Genomic DNA, 24440 nt, shown 5'->3' with positions numbered 1-24440 from the left:
TTTCCTATCTTTCCCAGTAGAGCACACACGGTGCACACATTGGATGGTTGATTTATGAGTTATGGAGGATAAAACCATGGGATTGCTTAATCTTCATAAACCAGTAATGGTATGCCTCATATTTTGGAATTTGGAAATACAATAAACACCTGTTGGTCATTTTAATTTATTGAATTATTGTCTCTGAAAAAGGCCTTTTCGGAAAAAGTTTATTATACAGTTCATTTAAAAAAACGTTACTATTCAAACTCTGTACTGACTGCTAAACTGGCCCTTTAATTATGAAAGGCTGAAAGAACTGAACAGATTTCAATGTTCTACATTTTCTGTACATTTTGATTTTTGGTTGGTCGAAGGTTTAGATAACTTGAAATATTGCAATAAAAAATAAAAAAAGACAATAAAAAAAAGCTTACCTAAAATGGTCATTCAAAAATAAAAACAACGATAAGAACGTTTTAAGGAATTTTATTTCAATATGGCCATCATCGTGGTAATGGTTCATAATGATAATAGAAAAAATAAACTGACACATGGTATCAATGGTATGACATCGAAAATATTTTCTCCACAAACATCCTGCCATTTGGAATGAATTCAGTCATCTCCTGACAAACCACAGAAATAAACACAATAAACAGTTCTGTTTTGGGCTGAGATCTGATTTTAAATACATACAAAAACTTACATCATAGGTCTCATTTTACTGCAGTAAGAAAAAAAGCAGCATTTCAAAAACAACTAAACAGACATTAAAAATGTAAAAGGCTTAATAACTGTAAGATGACTAACACACGATTGACAATCACTACATTTTTACACATGTGTATTTGCACAAAAGTGTTTACCCTTATGAGGTGACCCATTAACCGTCAACTCAGCAACTTTAAAAGTTGAATAACCTGGATTAAAAATGACGGTTTGCATTGCCATTTCAAGATGTCCCAGTTGGACTTACCTTGCACAGTAAGTACCACACCGTCACCGGACCATCTTATTCACATGTGATAAACATGATTGTTGACTTATCAACTTTAAAAGACACAGTTCTAACTTTCCTGCACAGCTTCAGAACTGAAAATAAAATGGTGGCAGAAAAAGATGTCCTTCACCATTACCAGGTTGATTTGCACATTTCAAAATAAAAGAAATGTTACGTCTTCTCAGACTAGCCTTCTCTCTAAATCTTGTTCTGCTGGACAGACTCCCGAGTTACCTTTGCAAGTGTGAGAAAAATCATCAATTTGGCAAAAACAAAAAAGTCTAAGGTAAAGTTCCAAATAATATTCATTATGCACTTTTCTCCTCACCTGTGGCTGCCTTCAGCAGGGCGGCTGCCTCCGCCCGACCCATCTGCTGCACCATCTTGTAGAGGGCTCCGTCTTTGTTCTGCAGCAGGTTAAAGGGCCGGTCTAACTCCTGGATGGTACCGCTGTCTAGAACCTTAAAGCAGGATAACAACAAAAACGTCAGTCAGGCTCTCCAAGTGGCATAATGCGGATGGACAGTACTTTGACAGATATAACATTGATGTACTAAATGACTGCACTACTTTAGAACAATATAATCAGTAATCAAGTATAGGGAACATAATTGTTTGGGAATCATAGTATACTGAGGCTGAAGAGAGGACTGACCATGATCCTGTCGCTGTCTATGATGGTGTTGAGGCGGTGAGCGATGGTGAGCACGGTGCACTCTCTGAACTTGTCCCGAATGGTTTTCTGGATCAATTCATCCGTTCTGTAGAGAGACAGGGTAACAATAAGGACATCTGTAGACCGAACGATTTAAGCTTAAAAATAAGCGAAGCGAGATCTTGCCGAGCGGTACCCGGGGTCCACGTTGGCCGTGGCCTCGTCGATGACTAGGATGCGGTTCTGTCGGAGGACGGCCCGGGCCAGACACACCAGCTGCCTCTGGCCCACGCTGAAGTTGGACCCCGACTCGGCCAGCACCGTCTCCAGCTTCCTGGGCAGCTCCTCCACCACCGACTTGAGCTGCACCTGCGGGAGGGAAAGGGGGAGTTAGCCCGATGCCCCGAGCAGAGTGAGATCTCACTGAACTGTAACTATAAGTTTTGTGTAACCAAGATGGTTTCCAAATCTATTAGTAAACAACTACAATTTTTAGCCTTAAATATCGAAGTAGCAAAGGGTCAACAGACCCCCCTCAGCTGTCAAGGAGTCTTTATCTTCTTTGGTAAAAATGTACTCTCAACTAGACTACAAGGACATAGTGCTGCTTGGTGATTTTAACTGGGACTGGTTAACTGCAGTGTCAGAGGATTTTAAAAACCTTTGTATCTCTTTAAATGTTACTCAGATTGTTGACAGTCCTACTCGCCCTAACATTAAGTCCCCTAATAAATCCTCCCTAATTGATCTCATTTTAACTAATATTCCCTATAAATACTCAGCTGTGGGAGTATTTGCAAATGATCTGAGTGATCACTGTGTTGTAGCCACAATTAGGGACACTAAGGTCCAAAAGGTTAAACCTCGCATTATCATTAAGAGAGACAAAAAACATTTTGTGGAGCAGGGTTTTGTGCATGGTCTTATTTTTGGTTTTATGGAAATGATTGATAGACATGCACCCCTGAGTAAATTTAGAGTGAAGGGACGAGACAATCCTTGGTTTTCTGCTGAATTATCTAGTCTCCTTCATGAGAGAAACAAGGCCTGGGCAAAGGCCAGGAGATCAGGCGTAATGGTTACGCTTTAGGCTGCTAAGAAATAGCTTCACTTCAAATGTCAAAAGTGCCAAGTCTAAGTATTATCTGTCAGTTACCACAAAGAACCTGAATAATCCTGGAACATTTTGGAAAGCCATTAAATCGATATCCACCGGTGATATCCGTAATGAGCTACCTCCGTGCCTTACCACAGCATCTGGCTCTATATCGGACAGGGCTACTATGCTCAATTGTTTTAATGAGCATTTTGTGTCCTGTGGCTCTCCGTTTCATTCTGTCACTAACTCTGCTTCTGTGAACACTACAGTATGTGACTTTTACTGTTGATGTTGTTCGTGAAGCTTTAACCAAGTTAGATCCTAAGATACCGGCTGGCCCGGACAACGTAGAACCTTTCTTTTTAAAGATATCTGCAGATTGTATTGCTCCACCTCTCACTACTCTTTTTAACCTCTCCCTCAGCACTAACACAATTACAAAATTAGCCGCGTTCACACCGCGGTACTTTTCCCACAAAGGTTCATGCGAACTTAGTTCATGATCGCGTTCACACCAAAAAGAGCCGGTACTAAAAGTAGTTCATGCGAACCTTTTTACCCCCTCGAAAGTCTCTAGCAGGGACTTTCGAGCGGCTCTTTTTTGAGAAAAGAGCTATATTCCTGATTGGTTGGGGGAATTGCAAACCACGCCCCGTAAAACTCCCAAAAAGTTTTGTGAAGCCGCCATTTTATTATCCTCACATTAGCATTAGCATTAGCCCAGCGCAGAAACGCAGAGAGACTAACTTATGGCAACACAAAATAAAACATGGGAGCGGTGGAGATGAGGAGGTGTCGGCGTTCTGGCGATTTACTCGGAAGGCTTCAGTAGAAGCTGCTGGGACTCCCAGCAGCTTCTACTGAAGCCAGTCCCCAACTCCGGGGACTTCCGGCCGGGGACTTACGCCGTGAAGTGGTTTGCGGCCTGCCAGTAAACCCAAAGCAGAAGAAGAAGAAGTGACGTCAGCGGCTTCATTTGCCTAATCCACCCCCAGGGACTTTTTCTGGTGTGAACGCGATCTGTACTTAGTTCATGCGAACTAAAGAGTTTGCATGAACTAAGTTCGCATGAACCTTTGTGGGAAAAGTACCGCAGTGTGAACGCGGCTCTTGTGGAAGTCAGCGTATTCTATTTTATCCAAAGCGACTTACAATAAGTACATTCGACCAGGAAGATACAACCTTGAAGAAAACAGAATCATATAAGTACATCAGGTTTCATAGAGCCAATCAGTTCAAGTGCTACTCAACTGGCTTTAGGTAAGCCAGTCCTTTATTAGTATATAAGTGCTCTGTTAGCAGTTCTTTGTTAGTAATTCTATCGCTATTCTAATCTATTTTCAGCTCTCGTCCTGCCTCTACTAAAAGGAGGGGAGGCCACTTTATTAAATAATTATAGGCCCATCTCTAAATTATCAGCTCTGGCTAAGGTTGGCATGGCATATCCAGCCATGCAGTGCGGTGGTTTGTGAACTGAAAGGTCCCAATGTGTTCATTTTGATGGGCTATCTTCTGAGTGGTTAAACATTACTAATGGTGTTCCTCAAGGTTCTGTTTTAGGTCCACTTTTATTCTCCATCTACATCAATAGTTTAGGTGAAAATGTCGATGGAGCAACCTTACATTTTTATGCGGACTGTTACGTGCCGTAGTGTTTGTGTGGGTGTGTGTGTCTTTCTCTCTCCCTCTGATTCCCCAGGTGCAGCCTGATTGTCCCCAGGTGCAGCCTTTCCCCAGGTGCTCCCAATCCTCAATCAGGGCCTCCATAAAGGACCTGAGGAAGGCTGCAGTCGCTCTCTCCTTCTCCTCTGGCTGCATGTGTGCATCATGTCTCTGTCTTCTTGTGAATTGTTAGATGTGCTCCAGTTTACCTTTTCGTGTATTGTTTATTTTAGTTTGCAAGTTGGCTGGTGAGCCCTTTTTCTTTTGTCCATTAAAACATCACTTTGTGGCTTCAGTAGACAGTTTCCTCTCCTTTTTCTCTCACCTGGTTATTTTGGTGTTTTGTTACTTCCCTTTGTACCCCTAGTTAGGAGTTAGGAGTCCCTAGTTTGTTACGTTCCCTCCTAACTAGGGGTACAAAGGGAAGTAACAAAACAGGTGGGTGCCCTGTGATGATAGGTGTTTATATAAATGGTGTTGTTTTGTGTGGTAGAGGGTCGCTGTCATTGATGCGTTTTGCACCCCGGGCCGCTGTTTTGATATTCCGATGAAGTATACGCTGTGATGTAATATCTCTTCTTTTCTTTCGAGGGAAGGGGGGTCAGAGGGCCTAGGTATAAAAGTCACGGCTCGCAACTGTACAGAACAATTATACAGAGTACAATACATGAAACAGAGAAGTCTATTTAAACAAGAATATAACTTACAGTGATGTGACCTTTTTATATGAATGCACCTGCCAATTGCCTGGTCAAGTTAGATGCTGCGTATCACAGCGCACTGGGATTTGTGACAAACTGTAAAGCATTAACCCATCACTGTACCCTGTATGCAAGGGCTGGTTTGCTTTCACTAAGTGTACGGAGGCTCAGTCACTGGTACATTTTTATATACAAAGCCATGTTAGGGAAACTTCCATCTTATATCTGCTCCCTGATCTCTCGGAGAATTGTAAGTGGCTCCTGCCTGAGATCGAATGCTGTGGTTTTATTAAATGTGCCAACTGCTAGGACTGTCTTAGGGAAGACAGCTTTTAGATGCGCAGCTCCTCTGTCTTGGAATAGTCTGCAATTGAAATGGAAACTGAACAATCTGGTGCCACTAAATGTTTTTAAAGCTCGGTTGGATGCTAGTCAATCAGAAGCTATTGGTACCGGCACATGTGGATAGTTATGTAAATTGTAAACCCTGTAATGATGCTGTATGATGTCCTTTTTGTTGTTCTGTTTATGTTTTTATGTTTCATGTGGAACCTACTTGAGCAGGTCTCCCTTGAAAAAGACATCAATGATCTCAATGGGATACACCTGGGTAAATAAAGGTTTGAAATGAAATGAAATGACGGGGGGTACCGACCTCCTCCAGAGCCCTCCACAGGTCCTCGTCAGAGTGCTGGCCGAAGGGATCCAGGTTCTTCCTCACGGTGTCAGTGAACAGCACCGGGTCCTGGGGAAAAGGGGAACAGAAACGTGGTCAGACTCGAGCTGGATTTTCATCCTCAAATGGGCAAAAAGAACATTCAATCTCTAGATTCAGATACTGAAAACAAAGATGTCATGGTGAGAATAAAAAGTTCAATGTATCCAATTGTTAGAATGACATGATTTTCCAAAATTCATGGTAACAGAAGGTCTTTGGATGTTCACCTGAGGGATGATGGACATCTTGGTGCGCAGGTCGTGGAGGCCGATCTCAGAGGTCAGAACTCCGTCTATGTAGATCTTCCCCTGAGGCTCGGCCAGGCGGAACAGAGCCGACACCAGAGAGCTCTTCCCGGCGCCCGTCCTCCCCACGATGCCCACCTGACACACAGAGAACAAGAGTGAGCGGCATCCGTCATGTGTGTTCAACATATTAACTAATAAATGAGGCAGACGCTGGCGGGGAGCCAACATGTGTCTCACCTTCTCGTTGGGTTTGAAGGTGAAGCTGATGTCTTTGAGGACCGGCGCTCCCTCTGGGCTGTAGGAGAAGCTGACACGGTCAAAGGTCACTAGGCCTTTGTTGGGCCAATCAGGAAGAGGACGCTTCTTAGTTTCCCAGGGTGCCTCACTCTCCAGCTCGGTGTACTCCACCACCCTCTCCACTGACGTCATCTTCAAAGAGACATTATTTACAATGTTTGTTAGTTGTGTTAATTCTGCTGCTTCTCATCATTGTATACTTTTGTCCTCCATAAACAGCTACACAAATGTACTACATCGGTTAGTCTCCAACAACATAACAAGCAAGTTAAAACCTGAGCAGCTGCTAATGTAATCACATCCTAATTAGGGCTGCACGATTAAAAAAAAAAAAATGTAATTGCGATTTTTCTGACAGATATTGCGATTCGATTTGCGATATTTCTTTTTAAGCGACCCAACGGAAGTTTATTGTAAAATGCTGCCATATCTCCGGCTAGGATTGTCGCATCAACGTGCTCCCATCTCTAGCACCCCCGCAGCCCGAGCTACGAGTGAAAGAACTAAACGTACATGAAACTTCCGTTGGGTTGCTTTAAAGGGGACCTATCATGCAAAATGCACTTTGTGAAGTCTTTTATACATAAACATGTGTCCCCGGTGCGTCGGGGAACTCACGCAGCGTCAGAAAATACAACCCTCTCTCTTTTCCTCCGTACCCAAATCTCTAAAAACGGGGCTACAACGGAGCTGATCCAGATTTCCATCCGCTGTGACGTGTCCTTCCGATCTGACGTCAAATCGGCAGCGGACCCACAGAAAATTGCTATCGGAAACAATGCCTGACGTGTTTTGTACGTAATCTCGTCTTTGTTTACATGTGATGGAGCATTACTAACCTGACTCAGATGGTTTGTTTCACCAAACCATCTAGGAAAGCTCCATTGGAAAAGGGCAGGCACTTTCAAAAATACTTGGCAGGTGATTGGATCAACCTGTCTATCACCTTCTATCATGGGCCACTTCTGATTGGTTAACAATGGCTGGTACATGTGGAACACAGCACTTCTGATTGGTGTGGATGACTGACACACAAGAAAGAAAAAAAAAGTTTAAAAAAAATCGCAGGCTTTGCGATTTGATAATCGTATCATTTCAAATCGCGATTTCGATTTTAAATCGATTAATCGTTCAGCCCTAATCCTTATATCCTATTACACATGTGTGTAAGAGTGTCATGTTTTATTAGGTCACAGTGACCATTGTGATGACCCCTCCACACCAGTGGGGTGCCGTCTGGTTGTGTGTGTGATTGCAGGTTCCAGCTGCAGCTGTCTGATGAGGCGCACCTGCCGGATGAGTTACACCTGGAAAGGAAGAGCATATAGGAGGAGCCCAGCCGTTACGTCGCTCGGTCTTCTCTGGGCACTTGTCCTGTGCAGCGTCAGGGACCTGTTGCCGGTTTTTGTTGTTTGTGTACTTGTTTGTTTTGAATAAATGAACATTATTTATCATACCCCTCGTCTCGCCTCCCCGCTTTATGTTGCAGCCCAGGAGCCGGGTTGTAACATATGGGGGCTCGTTGCTTTGGACCTGGGAAACGTGTGCGAACTGGATGTCCGTTGTGGGGACGGATTTCGCGCAGCTGTCATTGTGTGCAGCTGATTGGCTGGGAGTAGCGTTACGGGGGTGAGTGTTTGGCAGTTCAAGTACACGGAGAGTGTATGGCAGCAAGTAGAGACAGATCATTAGTTACCGTGGTGTCTGTCCCTGTTAGGTATACTACGGTCTTCCTTGGAGGTCGTAGGGGGGGCTGTTAGTGCGGTGTGAAAGTGGTTAGAGCTATTAGCTCGGGAGCACGCCGAGGCTGCGGGTGGAGTTGCCGGTTTGCTGGTCGCCTCGCCGAGCTTACGGTAGAAAAGTGCATAAGTACCCGCCATAATTAGCACCTGAAGACTAGCGGGGAGTTTAGCTAGTTTCTGAAGGCAGTTAGAGGGACGGGCCACGGTAGCGTGTAGGTTGTGTGGTAGCGTGAACGTGCACTCCGTGTTTGCATGATGGAGAGTGTGGAGGAGTTTGTGAGAGCGCCTACAGAGGAGCTACTGGAGGGTTTCTCACGTGAGCAGCTGATCGGTGTTGCTGAACATTTCCGCTTGGATGTTGGGGATAAGAGGATGAAGGAAAATATAAGAGGGATTGTAAGAGCAAATTTGTTTGAGTTGGGTGTTTTCAAAGGAGGAAAACATACTGTTAATCCTAGCAGTGGCAGTACGTCTGGCTGCAGTGATACAGGCCTGACTTTTGAACAGAGAAAGGAGCTGTTGCTGTTGTTGCAAACAGAAATGGAGAAGCTGGCAGTGGAAAAAATAAGGGGGGAGGTAGAAATTAAAAGGCTTGAGTTAGAGGAGCGGAGGTTGGGTTTTCCTGCTGGTGGTGCAAGTCAGGCCTCTAATTTCCCTGGTAGAGCTACTCCATTTGACGTTTCCGGTAATCTGCGGGTTGTGCCTCAGTTTAATGAACGAGATCCAGATACGTTTTTCTCCTTGTTTGAGCGTGTTGCTGAGAGCAGAGAGTGGTCAGAGGCTAATAGCACCTTATTGCTGCAGTGTGTGCTAACAGGTCGGGCCCAGGAAGCCTACTCTGCTTTAACGATGGAGGACAGCAAAGTGTATCTGAGGGTTAAAACTGCTGTGTTGAGGGCTTACGAGTTGGTCCCTGAGGCTTATCGGCAGAGGTTCAGGTCCTGGGAGATGTCTGACAGGCAGACACATGTTGAGTTTGCCAGGGATCTGGTTACCTCTTTCGGTAGGTGGTGTAACTCCTTGAAAGTGGATACGTATGTCGCATTGTGTGAGTTGATGGTGTTGGAGCAATTTAAAAATTCTGTGCCCAGCCACATTGCGGTTTACATCAGCGAGCGCAAAGTGAAGACTGCTGCAGAGGCTGCTGCTCTGGCAGATGACTATGTGCTAACGCACAGGGGCGGTCACAACTTCAGGGTCCAGGATGGAGGGGGTATGTATCGTGCAGGGAGATGGGAAGAGAAAGCTAATCCGCACGGGGGTGAGCGTGAGATGCGAGGTCAGCCACTGGGAGATTCGGAGATCTGTCATTACTGCAGGGAGAGAGGGCACTGGAAGGCTAAGGCTAGCAGGGGGAACTGTGTAGGCCAGTTTAACTCTGCTGCTTGTGCTGTGTCTGTGGTGCCGTTACCTGTCATCTCTCCTGTCAGCAGATTAATGAGCCATGCGGGTGGAAGGACCCAGTGTTTTCGGCATTTGTGTCAACCGGATACGTGTCGTTGGTGGGAAGTGATATCAGCGTGCCGGTAAAGATTTTGAGAGACACTGCATCGTATGACTCGTACATTCTGAGCTCTGTGTTACCATTTTCTGACAAATCTGGAACTGGGGATTTTGTCCGGATGGGAATGAATATTGTGCCCGTTCCTCTGCATTCTGTTGTGCTTAACTCAGGTCTGGTGCAGGGTGAGGTCGCCATGGGGGTCCGGCCTGTAATGCCAATTGGTGGTGTGGATGTTATCCTGGATAACGGCCTGGCTGGCAGCCGTGTGTGGGCTGAGGGTGCACCACCTACCATGCAGTCATCTTCACCCACTGTGACTGTTAACGCAGAGGAGAATGTTAAGTCCTCTCCTGCAGTGTTTGTGGCTTGCTCTGTGAGCCGTGCACAGGGGGAGTCTGGGCAGGGGGAAGAGGTCAGTGAGATTGATTCGGTGGTTATTCCTGACTGGTTGTTGTCTGTATCCCGTAGTGAGTTGGTGGCAGAGCAGAAAGCGGATGTTTCCCTCAGTCCGTTTTTTGAGGCGGTTCTCTCCACCGAGGATGGAAATGGTGTCACCAGGGCTTGTCAGCTGCAAGGGGGATTGCTGGTCAGAAAGTGGTGGTCACGTGGGAAAGGCTTCATTGGTGGGCCAGCGTATCAGATTGTGGTTCCGGTCAGATTTCGTGAGGAGGTCCTCAGAAAAGCGCATGGGCAGTCGGGACATCGGGGGGTGCGTAAAACATGTGGTTACCTGTTGCGGCATGTCTTTTGGCCTGGGTTGAGGAGAGATGTGTCTCTGCATGTTGGGTCATGTCACGCATGTCGGACGGGTGGGGCAGTTCGGCAGCGACCTGGGGGTCAGGTCTTGGGTTTGTTGCCAGGGTCTAGGTTGCGGGTTCTGGAGGGACATTCCGGGTTCTTCCCGGTGCACGGTCAGGGGACTGGTCAGAGAGGTTTTCTGTCCACGCCGGAATATCGGAGAAGAGCTCCTAGCTATTCGGGTACTTAACGGTGTTCTTAGGGGAACTCCTTTCTTATGGGGGGGAGTGTGACGACCCCTCCACACCACGTGGGGTGCCGTCTGGTTGTGTGTGTGATTGCAGGTTCCAGCTGCAGCTGTCTGATGAGGCGCACCTGCCGGATGAGTTACACCTGGAAAGGAAGAGCATATAGGAGGAGCCCAGCCGTTACGTCGCTCGGTCTTCTCTGGGCACTTGTCCTGTGCAGCGTCAGGGACCTGTTGCCGGTTTTTGTTGTTTGTGTACTTGTTTGTTTTGAATAAATGAACATTATTTATCATACCCCTCGTCTCGCCTCCCTGCTTTATGTTGCAGCCCAGGAGCCGGGTTGTAACACCATGACTCAATGAAGCACACGGTTGAACAGATTCCCACCAGACATTCCTGAGACAGACAGACCATTCAGTTCTCACCATGTTTTCCACCTCGGCACTCTGCCTCACCATCCACTGGAAGTTGCCCACCAGAGTCATAGCATACGTCAGCACCAGCCCCACCTCCCCAGCATTCAGCCCTGAGAAACACACACACACTCTTTACAAGGTTTTACGTTACTCGCTGTAGGGAACTCCCTTAAAGCCATTCTGCTCTTAAAGAGACGTGAGACGATAGCTGACCAGAAGCTGACCTGACACATCAGCTGATGTCTTTTGTAATGTGCTGCATGAATACAGGTACGCGATTGCACTCGTTTGTGAAGCTTGGTACTACAATTGATTGACAGTCATTCTGGGTGCATTTACCATCTCTGAGCGGGATACAGCCAAAGGTTACGAAGGTGATAAATACTGAGCAAATGCTGTCGAGGTAAAGAGCGAACCAGCGGGACGTCATCAGGAACAAAAACCACGCCTCTGAAACCAGAGAGAGAAAATGGATTTCAGCAAAGACTGTATTTGTCCACACTGCAGACAATAATAACCACACTTTTGAAAGGTAACATGTTTATGATGAAAAGCTCAATATGAAGTAAAGTAGAACCTGTGTGCAGGTCCTGATGAGCATCGAAGGCTTTCGTTAACCTCTCCTCAGCTCTAAAGGCTCTGATGGTCCACAGGCCCTGAAGAGATGAAGACAGGTGGGAGAACACGGGACTCCGAGCTGCAGGAGAAAAAAAGAAGGGTTGAAACCATCGTTTTTATCTGCTCATCTCTGTGTGTATCAAACATTATTATTAGTGCTGTCAAAATTATCGCGTTAACGGCGGTAATAAATTTTTTGAATTAATTGCGTTAAAATATGTAACGCATTTAACGCATGTGCAGAATGGCCCGCCCCATACGTGCCACCAGTGGCAGCGCCAGGGTATGGCTGGGGTAGGCTACACCCATACCAAGAAATGGCTTAGCCGCACCATGAAAAATGATGTTAAAGTAAGCAAAATAAAGTCCGCCAACTCGCGGAGTAAATTGCACAGACAGCAGTTAGTAAGATTGATTTCAGTAGCCACGGTTTGAAAACTTTTGTCACGTAGTGATCATCTTCTCAATAGAACATCTTTGATAACGGCGTGGTGTTGTTGCAGGAAGTCCCGACGGAGAATATTTTTGCTGTAGTACAGGTAACCAGGGCCAGCCCTGACCAAGTTGCTGCCCTAGGGCAAGATTTTAGCTGGCGCCCCCCCTCCCTCCTCCCTCAAATGCAGACACTCACTATGACTCGTGCATGCACGGTTGTGGCATGACCACCAAAACAGAAAGATATGGACACAAGATGTGTGCAACTGTATTTAGTGTCCTATCCATGTGAACATGATTTAAGTGGGGGGTGGACCTAACATCCTCTAGGGAGGTCCGGGGGCATGCTCCCCTGGGAAGATTTTTTTTTTTTTTTTAATATTGAAGTTAAAAGCATCAATCTGGTGCACTTTGAGAGCAACATTAGCAGATCTATGGAATCTCTCTCAACACCCATATGAAACGGAACTGTAAGTAGATTTATCTTTCTTTATGGATATTTTACAAATCACTCCCCCTTTTTTTTGTACTGTCATATAGTATTTTATCCATGTTTTTCATCTATTCTCTTATTTTTTTATAATGATCATATAAAGGTGTGCCTTTACCTCACTGAGCTGAGGTTATCAGAGCCTCAATCTTTCAGGAGAGAGCTCTCTAAAGCTCTCCACTCTGCGGCCGCTTACACAGTAAATTCCAATGTTAATAAAAGCTGTATACGTTTTTTGGGAGTTTGATTTATTTTAAATTAACACAAATACAAAATTAAAACCTATAATTTCAAACTAAAACCATTATTTAAAAAAAAGAACAATTTCACATTTAACCTCTGGGTTTTGCTGGGGCAGTTCAACTTGATTTTGGGGGGGGTGCGCCATAGTTTATGGGCGCTGTACACAATTATGGTGTAGTTCTGTTAGTATAAGATAATAAGATGTTGATCCAAAATCGGGAAATTGTGTTATACATTTTTTTTCCTAATTTTTTTCTTTATTTTTTTTGGCGCCCACTATGGGTTGATGCGCCCTTAGCATTCGCCTATACTGCCTATGCCGAGGGCCGGCCCTGCAGGTAACACATAACTGGTACGCAGGTTATGTGCGTAATCTGAAATGCGTACCGTCACTTGTGTCACAAAACGCATTTGCGTACCGACGTACTTGTGAAGCTTTTCCAGAAGGCGGTTAGATCACCGGACGACAGAGTCGGTCTCCGTGTGCACAGACAGGGCTGCTGTTAACGTCGGTCTGTACAACGGAACTGTGCCAAAACTACGCCAACCGGCTGCGGAGGGAGACTCCCCCCCTTCACTGGAGAACTGCGCTAAAACAGCTGATCACAACGTTCACACTGTGGTCACGAAGTACTCCACTAGCCGTCCCCCTCTGTCGACTTTCCTGAAGTACTCCCCCGTTGATAGAAATCAACACGTAATGAATTAAGACCCCACGGTTTGATGATCGATAGGTGTGTGGGTTGTCTTTCATTTTGACACACAGAAGTTTTTTATAATAAACATAGATACTGTATGTTAAAGGATATATCCGCCTGCTTTCATTTATCTTTCCATTCCCACAACAATATACATAAAGAAATGGCCTATTTTGGACATAGTTCGAATCGTGATTAATCATGATTAATTAATTTTTAAGCTGTGATTAATCTGATTAAAAATTGTAATCGTTTGACAGCCCTAATTATTATATAACGTTATTTAAAAAGCCCACTCCTCAATGAAATGGAATGGTATATTATGGAAAGGACCCATAAACACATACTTGTAGATTCTAGGCGCTTGATGTCTCGTGACGTATGGAGGTAGAAACATCTCAAGTACAAGAAGATGAAGAGCAGAGGGATGACGGGGACGAGGATGAGAGGGATGACCGAGGCCGCCACCGCGATCACGCCCACATTCTGTAAAAATAACTGCAAAACCACAATAATAATTGAGTAGTTCAAGAAAAATGAGATCATGTCGAGAATTGTTGACTTAAAGAACTGGAGAACTGACACAATCAGTGTATGTGTCATTTAAATTTCTTACTTGATAGAAGTTCACAAAGGTGATGGGTAACAGGGAGTCCATCTGGCTGATGTCTTTGGAAAACCTGTTGAGAATCCTTCCTACAAAGCAAAGAAAGAAAAGTCAGTCAGAAAAACAAATGCCACTTCTTTATCCAGAAGGTCAGAAGCCTGGTTTGCCTCCATATGTCGTACTATTGAAACAGGACCCCGGCTCCATTTTAAACAGTAGTGACTCTGAAGTTAAGGCTCACCTATGGGGTTGACGTCAAAGAAGCGAACAGGCGTGCGGATGACGGCGCTGAACATGCTGTTGTGCAGAGTTTGAGACGATCTGACCAGTCCGTGAAACAACACCAAACTGCGCATGTAGCCAAAGACCACCGCAGCCGCTGTCAAACCTGAGAGAAAGAAACAAGAAGACTGCATTTGAACATGCTCTACTTAATAGCATGGACTTTAAAAACACCACAAACAGTATTTGTGGTGATAGGAAGGGAAGGCTCACCTGCATAAATGCCAAGGTGAAACGTGAGATCGGCCTCTTGTTCTGAGCGAGTGGCATTGATGCCAGAGCCGAGGGTAACATCTCTGGCTGTGCTGTTCAAGAACTCCCCTCTCGACCTGTTGACACACAGCATCAACAAATCAGACCAGGCGCACGGCAAACTAATACATATTACATGGTTCAAAAAACAACAACTTTTAAAAAACACTAGGGTGTGAATAGCCCTGGATAAACACTCACCAGTATGCGAGCCACCAGTCCTGCATTATATACGCACCCTATACATAGAAAAAAGTTTTTTTACTAGACATTTACTGTGGTACAAATCATTGATTAGCACATCAAAAAGAAACATGAAGCACATATCTCAGTATGAGCTTTTTACAAAATAGATCATAAAGCTGCTTCTGGAGTATATGAAGGCCTATGAGCCATCTCTTACCTCGGCTAGGACACTGATCAGCACTACAAACACCAGCACCGCAGGGCTGTGGCCTGCAGTGAAGTACTTGAGGTAGATGTGGCCGCTAACATTTCCTTCAGCTCGGCTCTCCTCTGCCACGCTGGGCACTGTTTCAGCCTGAAAAACAAAACGTTCTACATATTCATACTACTGGCTTCCACTTCATACTGGGCAGACTTGTACAAAGGACACTGGAACAAGGATTGTATTATGAGTTTTGTTTCAATGGACCCGACTTCTCAGACATTCACAGCTTATCATAGAAACATTATGTAATAATTCCTGTTTACTGGTAATCCTCTTGTTTTTCCAGCACGTCTCCTAATTCCTAGAAATCAACTAAACTATGTTTTTTTTCAAATGTGCTATTTATAAAAAGAGGTGCTCAGTTCATAGAGGGGAAATGACTTTAAATGAGTTCTTGCAGATGGAAATGGGTTTGATTACCTGACACATGGCTATAAGATTTATATTATGGAATCAACCTTGCAATTTCTGCTCTGCACTCACTTTATACAGACTCATCTTCACTCTGATTTAACTCCACTTGTGCCTTGTAAAATGTCTTAAAGAAGGTATTATTGACCAGATTTGTTATACGGCAAAATAATGGTTACACTTAAGGTTGAAACAAATGAGCAGGATGCTTATACAAATATAATACCAAACACTTTGTAATTGAAACAGTTGTAGAATAACCCTGAAAACACTTTATTTTGAAAGGTACGTACCGGAAGCTGCTGCTCAGTGAATCTGCTCTCGGGCACCAGGAGGCTGCTCTGGGAGCTGTGAGAGTTATTGGTCCTCTTGCTGAGAAGGGACAGTGTGTCTGGCTCTGGTGATCGAATGGAGCACTCCTGATCCTCGTCGCTCCTCTGCAGGGACTGGAAGTTGAGTCCAGAGCTCTGAAGCTCGTTGTAGGTTCCCTCGGCCATGATGTGACCCTGGGAGAGACAAAGAGGTGACGCTGCTGGTGAATCCTTGGGGGAAATGTCTCAATGAGAAAGAAGCTAATATTGAGCTACACAACTGAGCTACATTAGCCAACTCAAATTCCACTCAAAAAAAAAACAAGGGTGCTGATCTTCCAGAGCAAAACAAGGTGTGTCACTGAAGTGTCTTCAGTTTCAAAAGCTCAGAAAGCACCAACCTCCTTGAGGACGATGATCTGGTCGGACGCCTGCAGGTACTGAAGCTGGTGGGTGACCAGGATACGACACTTGTTCTTCAGCAGGCCGCAGATACACCTGAGGACACACAGACACAATACACACATTAAGTAAAGAAAGTGTCTGTTTATTCAGTCAGGTGAGCTTCTCTTAGAACTCATTGGAGTCTAACATTCACTTTTAACACTGCACATTTCTTTCCTATCAAGTCTTTTGGCACCAAGTTTTGAGCATGAGCTTTTGTCACTTATATCACACAATTATATCTGAGCCACCCTACACGAGGATTGGCAAGCCAAGGAGGCCCCGTCAAGTTTGATAGATTATGTCCATGGTTTCAAACACCGCTTGTATCGGGCTAATCAAATGGCAAGAGAAAGGCTACAGTCTGCTCAAACTAAAATGAAAAGACTCTATGATCGACGTGCCGAACGTTGTGGGTTGAGTCCTAGAGATCAGGTTTTAGCACTGCTGCCTGTAGTTGGCTCCCTGTTTCAGGCCAAGTTCTCTGGGCCTTATACAGTGTCCAAGAAGTTGTCAGACCTCAACTATTTGATAGCGACCCCTGACCGGAAGAAGTCGGTGCAGTTTTGTCGTATAAACTTGCTAAAACCCTATTTTGCCCGTAAACCTGTGCCAGGTGTTGATTGTTCCGTTTCCTTAGATGCTGCAGTGGTGACAGTGGGTCACCCATCACCATCTCTGGATGTGGGGGCAGGGGTTAAAGGGGAAGAGGAGTATTCCCCAGATGATGGTCTTTTGAGAGGTCGGGTTAAAAATTCTGAGTCGTTGGCTAATCTGGATGGTATGTTGAGGCATTTAACTGAACCGCGGCCTGAACTGGGTGGCCTCCCTCTTTGTTTCCAGCCTTAAGTTGTAACACATGTGACCCGCATTTCCAAACCAGCACATTTTTGAGTGTGCTGTCTACCAGTGCTTCTCAAAGTATGGTCCGCGGACCACTGGTGGTCCGTGAGCGCCCCCTAGTGGTCCGTGAGTATATTGGTAACATTTCACATTTGAAATAAATAAATGAATTTAAGTTTTCCGCACTCTCGTGGGAATATCTCCGCAATGGAGCAACGTTAAGTTTCACTTTCGATTGCATGATATAGCCCAGCGCAACACCTTCATCACACATGTTGCCACCTGTTTGTACCATGTTCAGGCGATTTACAGTCTGTTCTAGACAAACGATGTGTTTTTTGATATGTGTGGAGTTAGGTGGTCCGTGAGAGTTTTTTTATTTGTTAAGTGGTCCTTGGTATGAAAAAGTTTGAGAAACACTGCTGTAGACAGATACTTTGGTCCCACAATTTGTTTAAGACACTTATTGTCAATTATTCACAGCTTTTTGTGCCCTTTCCCCACTTGAAAAGGATTTCAATCATCTACTATACTTTCTAACTGGAATCCACTCAAATGACACAGCAGATTGGCATATTGTGTAAACACATCTTTTCCTGTTAGTATGAAATTGTAAAGAAATGTAAATGCTTTTGTGTTTTCACTGCCTGTATTATTATCACTATGAGCAATGGATTTGGCCCACAACAGGTCACTCACTTTTCAAACAGGTGTCTCCCAACCTCTGCGTCCACAGCACTCAGAGGGTCATCCAGCAGGTAGATGTCTGCGTCCTGATACACAGCCCTGAAAACACACACACATTCCAATAAACCCAAACATGATTTGAGTAAATATGAACTAAATCATAAACTAATCTATGGAAGTAAAGACTAACGTGGAAAGTTCTACCAAGCGTGTTTCTACTTAAAGGTGGGGTAGGTAAGTTTGAGAAACCGGCTCGAGATACATTTTTTGTTATATTCCATGGAACGCTCATCCTGATAGCAATGAATATCTTAAGAGCTTTGAAAACAAATCCATACAAAAATGTGGAAGCCGTGGTACTGTAAAACGCACGAACAATCATTTAAAGTAGCTGGCCTCTTGATATTAAAGCCAAATATACATATTCATTTTTTGGAAGTGTTATTTTTGTCTAAAAAGAGATGATAGTTGTCTCACCTGGCCAGGTTGACCCGAGCTTTCTGTCCCCCGCTGAGGGTGGCCCCTCTGTCCCCGATCAGTGTCAGGTCTCCATCTGGGAGCAGCTCCATGTCCTGCAATCACACAACCAAGGTTTAGTACAAATACAATATATATGTGCATGCCCTGTTAGCTTTCTTTTTTTATGTTCTAGTTGAAAATCTTGGCATTTCAGGCAAATCTTCTTCAAAGTCAAACACTAATTAGGCTTCCCGACTGCACTTTTTAGTGATTTGCAGGTCAGCAAATTAACATTTCTGACTAAACAGTGATGGGTTGCAGGTGGGTTTGATATTACATCATTTATGAGGAAGGGCACTTTGTTGTATCTCACCCTCTTGAGAGCACACGCCCCGAGGACTCTCTGGTACCTCTGGTGGTTAAACTTTCTTCCGAACAGGATGTTACTGCGGACGGTTCCGGGGAACACCCAGGGCTGCTGCGCGGCATATGTCAGCTGACCTTTGACCTTGAGGTTTCCCGAGTCATGAGACAGTTCTCCCAGGATGGCACTCAGCAGAGAGGACTGGTAGGAACAGGGAATGGACAGTTTTAAATATTGTTAGTGCCCAGACAAAACTCTGTTGGCCAGTTTTAGGCATTCACAATCCAGAAGATTAAGTAGTCTACACCGCCGTACTGACCTTTCCGGCACCCACTGGGCCAATTACAGTCAGAAGTTCGTGAGACTTCACTGTGATAGAGATGTTTTGCAGCGATGGAGCATCCAAACTCTGCAGGATACAAAAAACAGTCCTTGAGAGTTACAATTACCAGATAGAAATTCTTGTATTTCACAACAGATGTGGCATTTAGTCACATTGTTTAAAACCACAAACAAGCCTCTGGCTTCTAACACGAGGTTCAAGACTTGCAATGTTGGCAATACATTGTATCAAAGCACACATTCCCCTCCCTCCCTCCTTCCTTCTCTCCCCCTCTCTGACATCTCTCCCCTGAACTCTCCACCCTGCCTCCCACCTTTCCCCCCTGCCCCAAATGGTCCTGGACTTTAACCCCCCCCCCCCACACCACCTTCCCTCATCCAGCACCAGTCACTTTTCTGCCCATCTCCGCTGCTACTGCACTGAAACTGTACTTTGAACATTTTTCTATGTTCTGTGGACTGTGGACTGTGTTTTTAAATATATTATTAACCAGCACTTATTAAAACTATTACTTTGTTGTATACCCCGTTTGTCTAGGACCTTTTTTTGTTTTATGTATATATATGTCACACTGTGGGGCTGGGGGAAACGGTATCTCAAGATTTCTGGATGTATAACACATGTAGAAATGTTGACAATAAAGCTGACTTTGACTTTTGACACATATTCTGTAAGATGACATTTACAGTAATGTCAGAAAACGTTTTAGGGCTAAAATGGTCACCTTATCCCAGTAGCAGGTTATCTTCGTAATCTCAACAGAGTTGTCCTTCTTTTCCTCAAGAGAAAGCCCACTGCTTTTCCTCTCAATCTCCTCCATCAGAAGAAATTCCTGGAAGTGGTTAATGGACACAAGACTTAGAACTTTTGTCACTGTGACCTATAATTCCTACCTAGAATCTGTTGTTGCAGGTTTTTTTACTACCTACAGGGTCACTCATAAACTCTGATATTAGGATTCAGGTTGTGAAGAGAGTGTCTTGGACGTCCTTGTGTTATTTAATGTGTTACTGATCATTCACTAAGCACAGCTCCAAACCCATGGTAGGACACAGCAAGATTTAAAATGTGCATTAATTGTTCCCCCTAGTTTGCAGATAATCATTATCTTTGGTGTCTTTGCTGGATTTTGAAAGATCAGTTACACAATGACCCAGTTTAGTAACAGATTACACTAACCGGTTATCTGCGGTAGAACAACCAGTCATTCAGGACTTCAATTATGTGCAAAGTCATTCACTTAGAACAAATTAACCAAATTACCTCAATTCTGCAAATGCTAACCGCAGTCTCCGACAGCTTCTCAATGGCCAGTGGGAACAACAGGGTGACGGTGAGCTTGATGGTGCCGTACAGGGAAACTGTGACGAACACAGTGCTGGCATCGATGGTGTTCCCCAGGAGAACGTAGACAGTGAAGGTAATAAAGACTATGATCTTGCTGCTGGCAAAGGAGGAGGCCATGTTGAGTCCTCGTAAGTAGGAGCTCTTCAAAATCTGCCTGATTTCTTTCCTGGAATAGAAGACAACATGAGGAAGGTCAAGATCGTGACACAAATCAAATTACACAAAGGCACCATCTTGTATACCTTTGTGCATGCTTTAAACGGCAAGATTATTTTCCAGACTTTGGCCATGCAGAATATTAATGAGTAAGCATATAGATTCCTAAATTCTCAGTTAATGCAAGTGAGTCTGGACCTGCTTATTTTACATAATTGTGCAATAGCATTAGGAAATACCCGTAATCTTGCAAAAATGTGCAGAGAAAATTCCTGCAGTTCTGTAAAAAAAAAACAGGGAACTTCTACAACAGAAAGACACTAAACTTGCATCACAAAACTGCCAAAGGCGACAGCTTTAGTGTCTCATTTATAAAATACTCAACCAGTGGCACTTTAGTAGCTTTGGAAACATGTGTTGCACGTATGCAGTAGTTTAGATTAAGTGGGAAATATCTGCTAATTCTAACCTTATCAACACTATTTGCTAGTTCATTTAATTCAGTTATTAATGTTATAGGCTTATTGTACCGTTTAAGATATTTCCAGTTTGCAACATTGTCAGGTCACACTTATCAATTACAGTATTTCCTATTCCTAAAAAAATTCACTATTATCACAAGCTAATGCTAACGTCAGTGTTGTGGGTTGGCAGAGCTACAAAACTGTCTCTACTTGAATGTTCAATCATGTGAATATTCCTTTTTGTTTCTGAGTAAGCACACACTTTTTCCCACATGGCATGCCATTGTCAGGTGCTCCCTGCTGACACTCAATATTAACAAAGTCCACAAAGTTAACACACGTGTATAACAAGGAAGATGTAACTTGTGCTTATACAGCAAAGTAAAACAGCAGTCAAATGTTCTCACGTTTTAAAAAAAAGAAAGAAGACATTTCATAAATGAATACATCGTGTTATTTTTAAAAGCTCTAGGATTTCCAAATGGTTTCATAGAAAGGAGTTAATGTGTGAATAAGAGTGTCGGAGTCAGTGTGTCAATGATTATCCAACCCCAGTAAAACTAAGAGTGACAAGATACACATGATCTTATATGTTATACGTCAGGGACTACGGATAGAAATTAGCTCAAAGCTAAAATCCGGCATATTTACACTTGAAGCATTATTTGTCTAAAGTGTTCATTAATGTGCATTGTCCCTATTCAAATAAACGATTAAATGAAATGAGAATGAAATCTTATATGATAGAGGACTGATTAGGTTGTTTTAGGACCAGTCATAGAAGCCGGTCACTTAACCTGTTGAACCCCATCCCCCCACCACCGGGGGGGAAAACACATCATCTGCAGGAAACAGCGCCTGAGGGCTTCTTAATATTTAATAAACTATGAATGTTTAATATCCATGTAATGGGAAGAAAGTCAGCTAACTGATTTTTTTTTTTTTTGCAAAGAAAACCCACAAAGCTAACGCTGAGACTCTGAATTAGCCACGAGCAAAAATAATGCTAACGGCGTTTGCACAGAAAACACGGTATAACACCCTTATTACTTATCATATCATAACTGCAAATCTAACCCATCGATTAGCATCGTGAGAGTACACAGAATCGATAGGTATCTATATCATCACTCCATGATAAGAACTCGCGACTTTATAAACAAAAAGACATCACAACACGTGGCGCTAGGTAGCAAAAACGGCAATAGGTCTTACCTCTGTTGTTGTCTGATCAAAAGTTGTCTTCAATGGCATTAAAACGCTGCTGAAGGTTAATCCAATGTGTCTGTGTCACTTTGAAATGATTTCTGATAATCCATAAGCAATAAACCTACTTTTCCGTTTTCAGATTTCAGAGCGTGAGACAGCTTTCGCTCTGGGCAAAACTGCAGGCGCAAAGCCCCCACTTTTTTTTGGTAACGTTGGTATGTATGTGGAAATTCCCCTTCGATTCTATTGGCTTTAACGGTCAGAAAGAGATGTCAATCACCAAAATCGACCAATGGGTTCCAGAGAAACGGCAAAAACGCTCATTTCCACCCAAATCACCCCAGAGGTGGAGTTTTTTTTGCTCTAAAAAAGGTCAAATGTCACTTGTTTTGCATCAATCTTGATACAGGGTACTTATTATATGTTGTACTTTGGATTCCTAAAGCTTTTAGTCTACCATCCCATCATTCAAGGGTGGTTTTCACTATAAGTAAAAAATAATTTTTGGACGGACACTATAATTTAGAGTTTTTTTACTACGTTCAATCTGAATTTTCTTTAAAATAAAAAACATCTATATTGATTATGACTTTTCTACATCCAACTCACAGGTTTATCATTACTTTGAGAAAAAAGATTAATAATTGTCCCCTTTTGAAAGGAAAAAAAGGTCATTTGTTCTTGGAATGTCATTTTCGAGCCTGAGAACTGAAAAACAGGGATGGGGGTTTAACAGGTTAAAGCACTTTTCCTCTGATCCACTTGTTCGTAAAGGTTTAAACACAGCTCTATTTTAACAAAATAAAGCTAATAATTCAGTCTGGGTCTCTGAGCATTGAGGAGAGTGATCTGATAACATAATAATAATAATAATAATAATAATAATAATAATAATAATAATAATAATAATAATAATAGGTTCCATTTATAAAGCACTTCATATTTGAATTCAAATCCCGAAGTGCTACAAGTAGTGAGCATGAACAGTATAAATAAACATTACACAACATGGTAGAATTAATAAAAAAGCAATACAAATAAATAAAAAATAAATAAATAAAAGGGTGATAAAAAGGTCTAGGCAAAGGCTCTTTTGAAGAGATGGGTTTTGAGGCCTTTTTTAAAAGCCTCCACGGTCTGTGGTGCTCTCATTTGGTCAGGGAGAGCATTCCACAGGCTGGGAGCAGCCGAGCAGAAGGCCCGGTCTCCCATAGTACGGAGCTTAGTTCTGGGGGGTTTGAGGAAATTGGAGTTGCTGGAACGGGTGGTCCGCAAGGAGGTATGGGGGGTGAGGAGTTCCTTGAGGTAGGGAGGGGCAGTTCCATGTACACACTGGTGGGTGAGGACGGAGACCTTGAATTCGATCCTCAGTTCCACGGGTAGCCAGTGTAGTGCTTTAAGGATGGGGGTGATGTGATCATATTTGCGCACCCTCATCAGGATCCTAGCAGCGCTGTTCTGAGTGTACTGGAGCTTTTGGATGCTTTTGTTAGGGATCCCGATGAGGAGTGCATTGCAGTAGTCCAGCCTGGAGGAGACAAAGGCATGGACCAGCTTTTCGGCATCAGACAGAGTGAGTGTGGGGCGGAGTTTGGCGATGTTCCTGAGGTGATAAAAGAAGTTCTTGCACAGCTGTTTAATGTGGGGCTCAAAGGTCAGATGGGCGTCCATTTTAACACCCAGGTTGGTGACTATTGAGGAGAGGGTAATGTCCTGGCCGGAGAAGGTGATGGTGGTGATGGTGGATGACCGAAACTGGTGTGGGGTGCCAACTATAATGGCTTCGGTCTTGGAGCTATTGAGTTTCAGGAAGTTTTGCTTCATCCACGCCTGTATCTCCTCCAGGCAGGCAGTGAGTGTGGGTGAAGGCAGGGCTGCAGAGGAGGTAGGGTTGATCCTGAGGTACAGTTGGGTGTCATCAGCGTAGCAATGGAATGATACTCCATGTCGGCTGATGATAGAGCCAAGGGGGAGCATGTAGAGTGTGAAGAGGGTGGGGCCGAGAACTGATCCTTGAGGGACACCACAGGTGATGTTGTGGGTACCCGACTCTGCCTCGCCCAAGGAGACGTACTCTGTTCTCCCGGTGAGGTATGATCTGAACCAGTCAAGGGGAGAGTCAGAGAGTCCGATGGCGGAGTGCAGACGATGGAGGAGGATGCCGTGATCGACGGTGCCGAAAGCTGCAGTGAGATCGAGGAGGATGAGGAGAGAGGGAGAGCCAGCATCAGCCGTCATCAGCAGGTCGTTGGTGACCCTGACCAGGGCAGTGTCTGTGCTGTGGCCTGAGCGGAAACCAGACTGGAATTTCTCAAA

General features: G+C 44.1%; 1 protein-coding gene across 4 annotated transcripts in view; it reads right to left on the bottom strand.

Annotated features, from left to right (window-relative positions):
* Positions 1 to 452: 452 nt before the first annotated feature.
* The window catches only part of LOC117458301 (ATP-binding cassette sub-family C member 4-like), a 39082-nt gene continuing 15094 nt past the window's right edge, over positions 453 to 24440 (bottom strand). For all 4 annotated transcript variants that reach the window (XM_034098687.2, XM_034098696.2, XM_034098705.2 and 1 more), the window contains 24 exons: positions 20212 to 20461; positions 19673 to 19780; positions 18925 to 19014; positions 18615 to 18806; positions 18260 to 18354; positions 17795 to 17881; positions 16210 to 16306; positions 15791 to 16003; positions 15039 to 15176; positions 14837 to 14874; positions 14597 to 14712; positions 14343 to 14489; positions 14111 to 14190; positions 13842 to 13992; positions 11588 to 11707; positions 11350 to 11460; positions 11020 to 11120; positions 6303 to 6494; positions 6045 to 6200; positions 5755 to 5844; positions 1834 to 2006; positions 1638 to 1743; positions 1311 to 1443; positions 453 to 1216 (listed from right to left, as the gene is read on the bottom strand). In XM_034098687.2, coding sequence (XP_033954578.1) covers positions 1164 to 1216; positions 1311 to 1443; positions 1638 to 1743; positions 1834 to 2006; positions 5755 to 5844; positions 6045 to 6200; positions 6303 to 6494; positions 11020 to 11120; positions 11350 to 11460; positions 11588 to 11707; positions 13842 to 13992; positions 14111 to 14190; positions 14343 to 14489; positions 14597 to 14712; positions 14837 to 14874; positions 15039 to 15176; positions 15791 to 16003; positions 16210 to 16306; positions 17795 to 17881; positions 18260 to 18354; positions 18615 to 18806; positions 18925 to 19014; positions 19673 to 19780; positions 20212 to 20461 — 3037 coding nt within the window. In that variant the 3' untranslated portion in view covers positions 453 to 1163. The remainder of the gene's footprint in view (positions 1217 to 1310; positions 1444 to 1637; positions 1744 to 1833; positions 2007 to 5754; positions 5845 to 6044; positions 6201 to 6302; positions 6495 to 11019; positions 11121 to 11349; positions 11461 to 11587; positions 11708 to 13841; positions 13993 to 14110; positions 14191 to 14342; positions 14490 to 14596; positions 14713 to 14836; positions 14875 to 15038; positions 15177 to 15790; positions 16004 to 16209; positions 16307 to 17794; positions 17882 to 18259; positions 18355 to 18614; positions 18807 to 18924; positions 19015 to 19672; positions 19781 to 20211; positions 20462 to 24440) is intronic.

The sequence above is a fragment of the Pseudochaenichthys georgianus genome, chromosome 2, assembly GCF_902827115.2.
Source record: "Pseudochaenichthys georgianus chromosome 2, fPseGeo1.2, whole genome shotgun sequence".
NCBI classification, from domain to species: domain Eukaryota; kingdom Metazoa; phylum Chordata; class Actinopteri; order Perciformes; family Channichthyidae; genus Pseudochaenichthys; species Pseudochaenichthys georgianus.
This window is presented reverse-complemented; position numbering and strand designations above follow the sequence as displayed.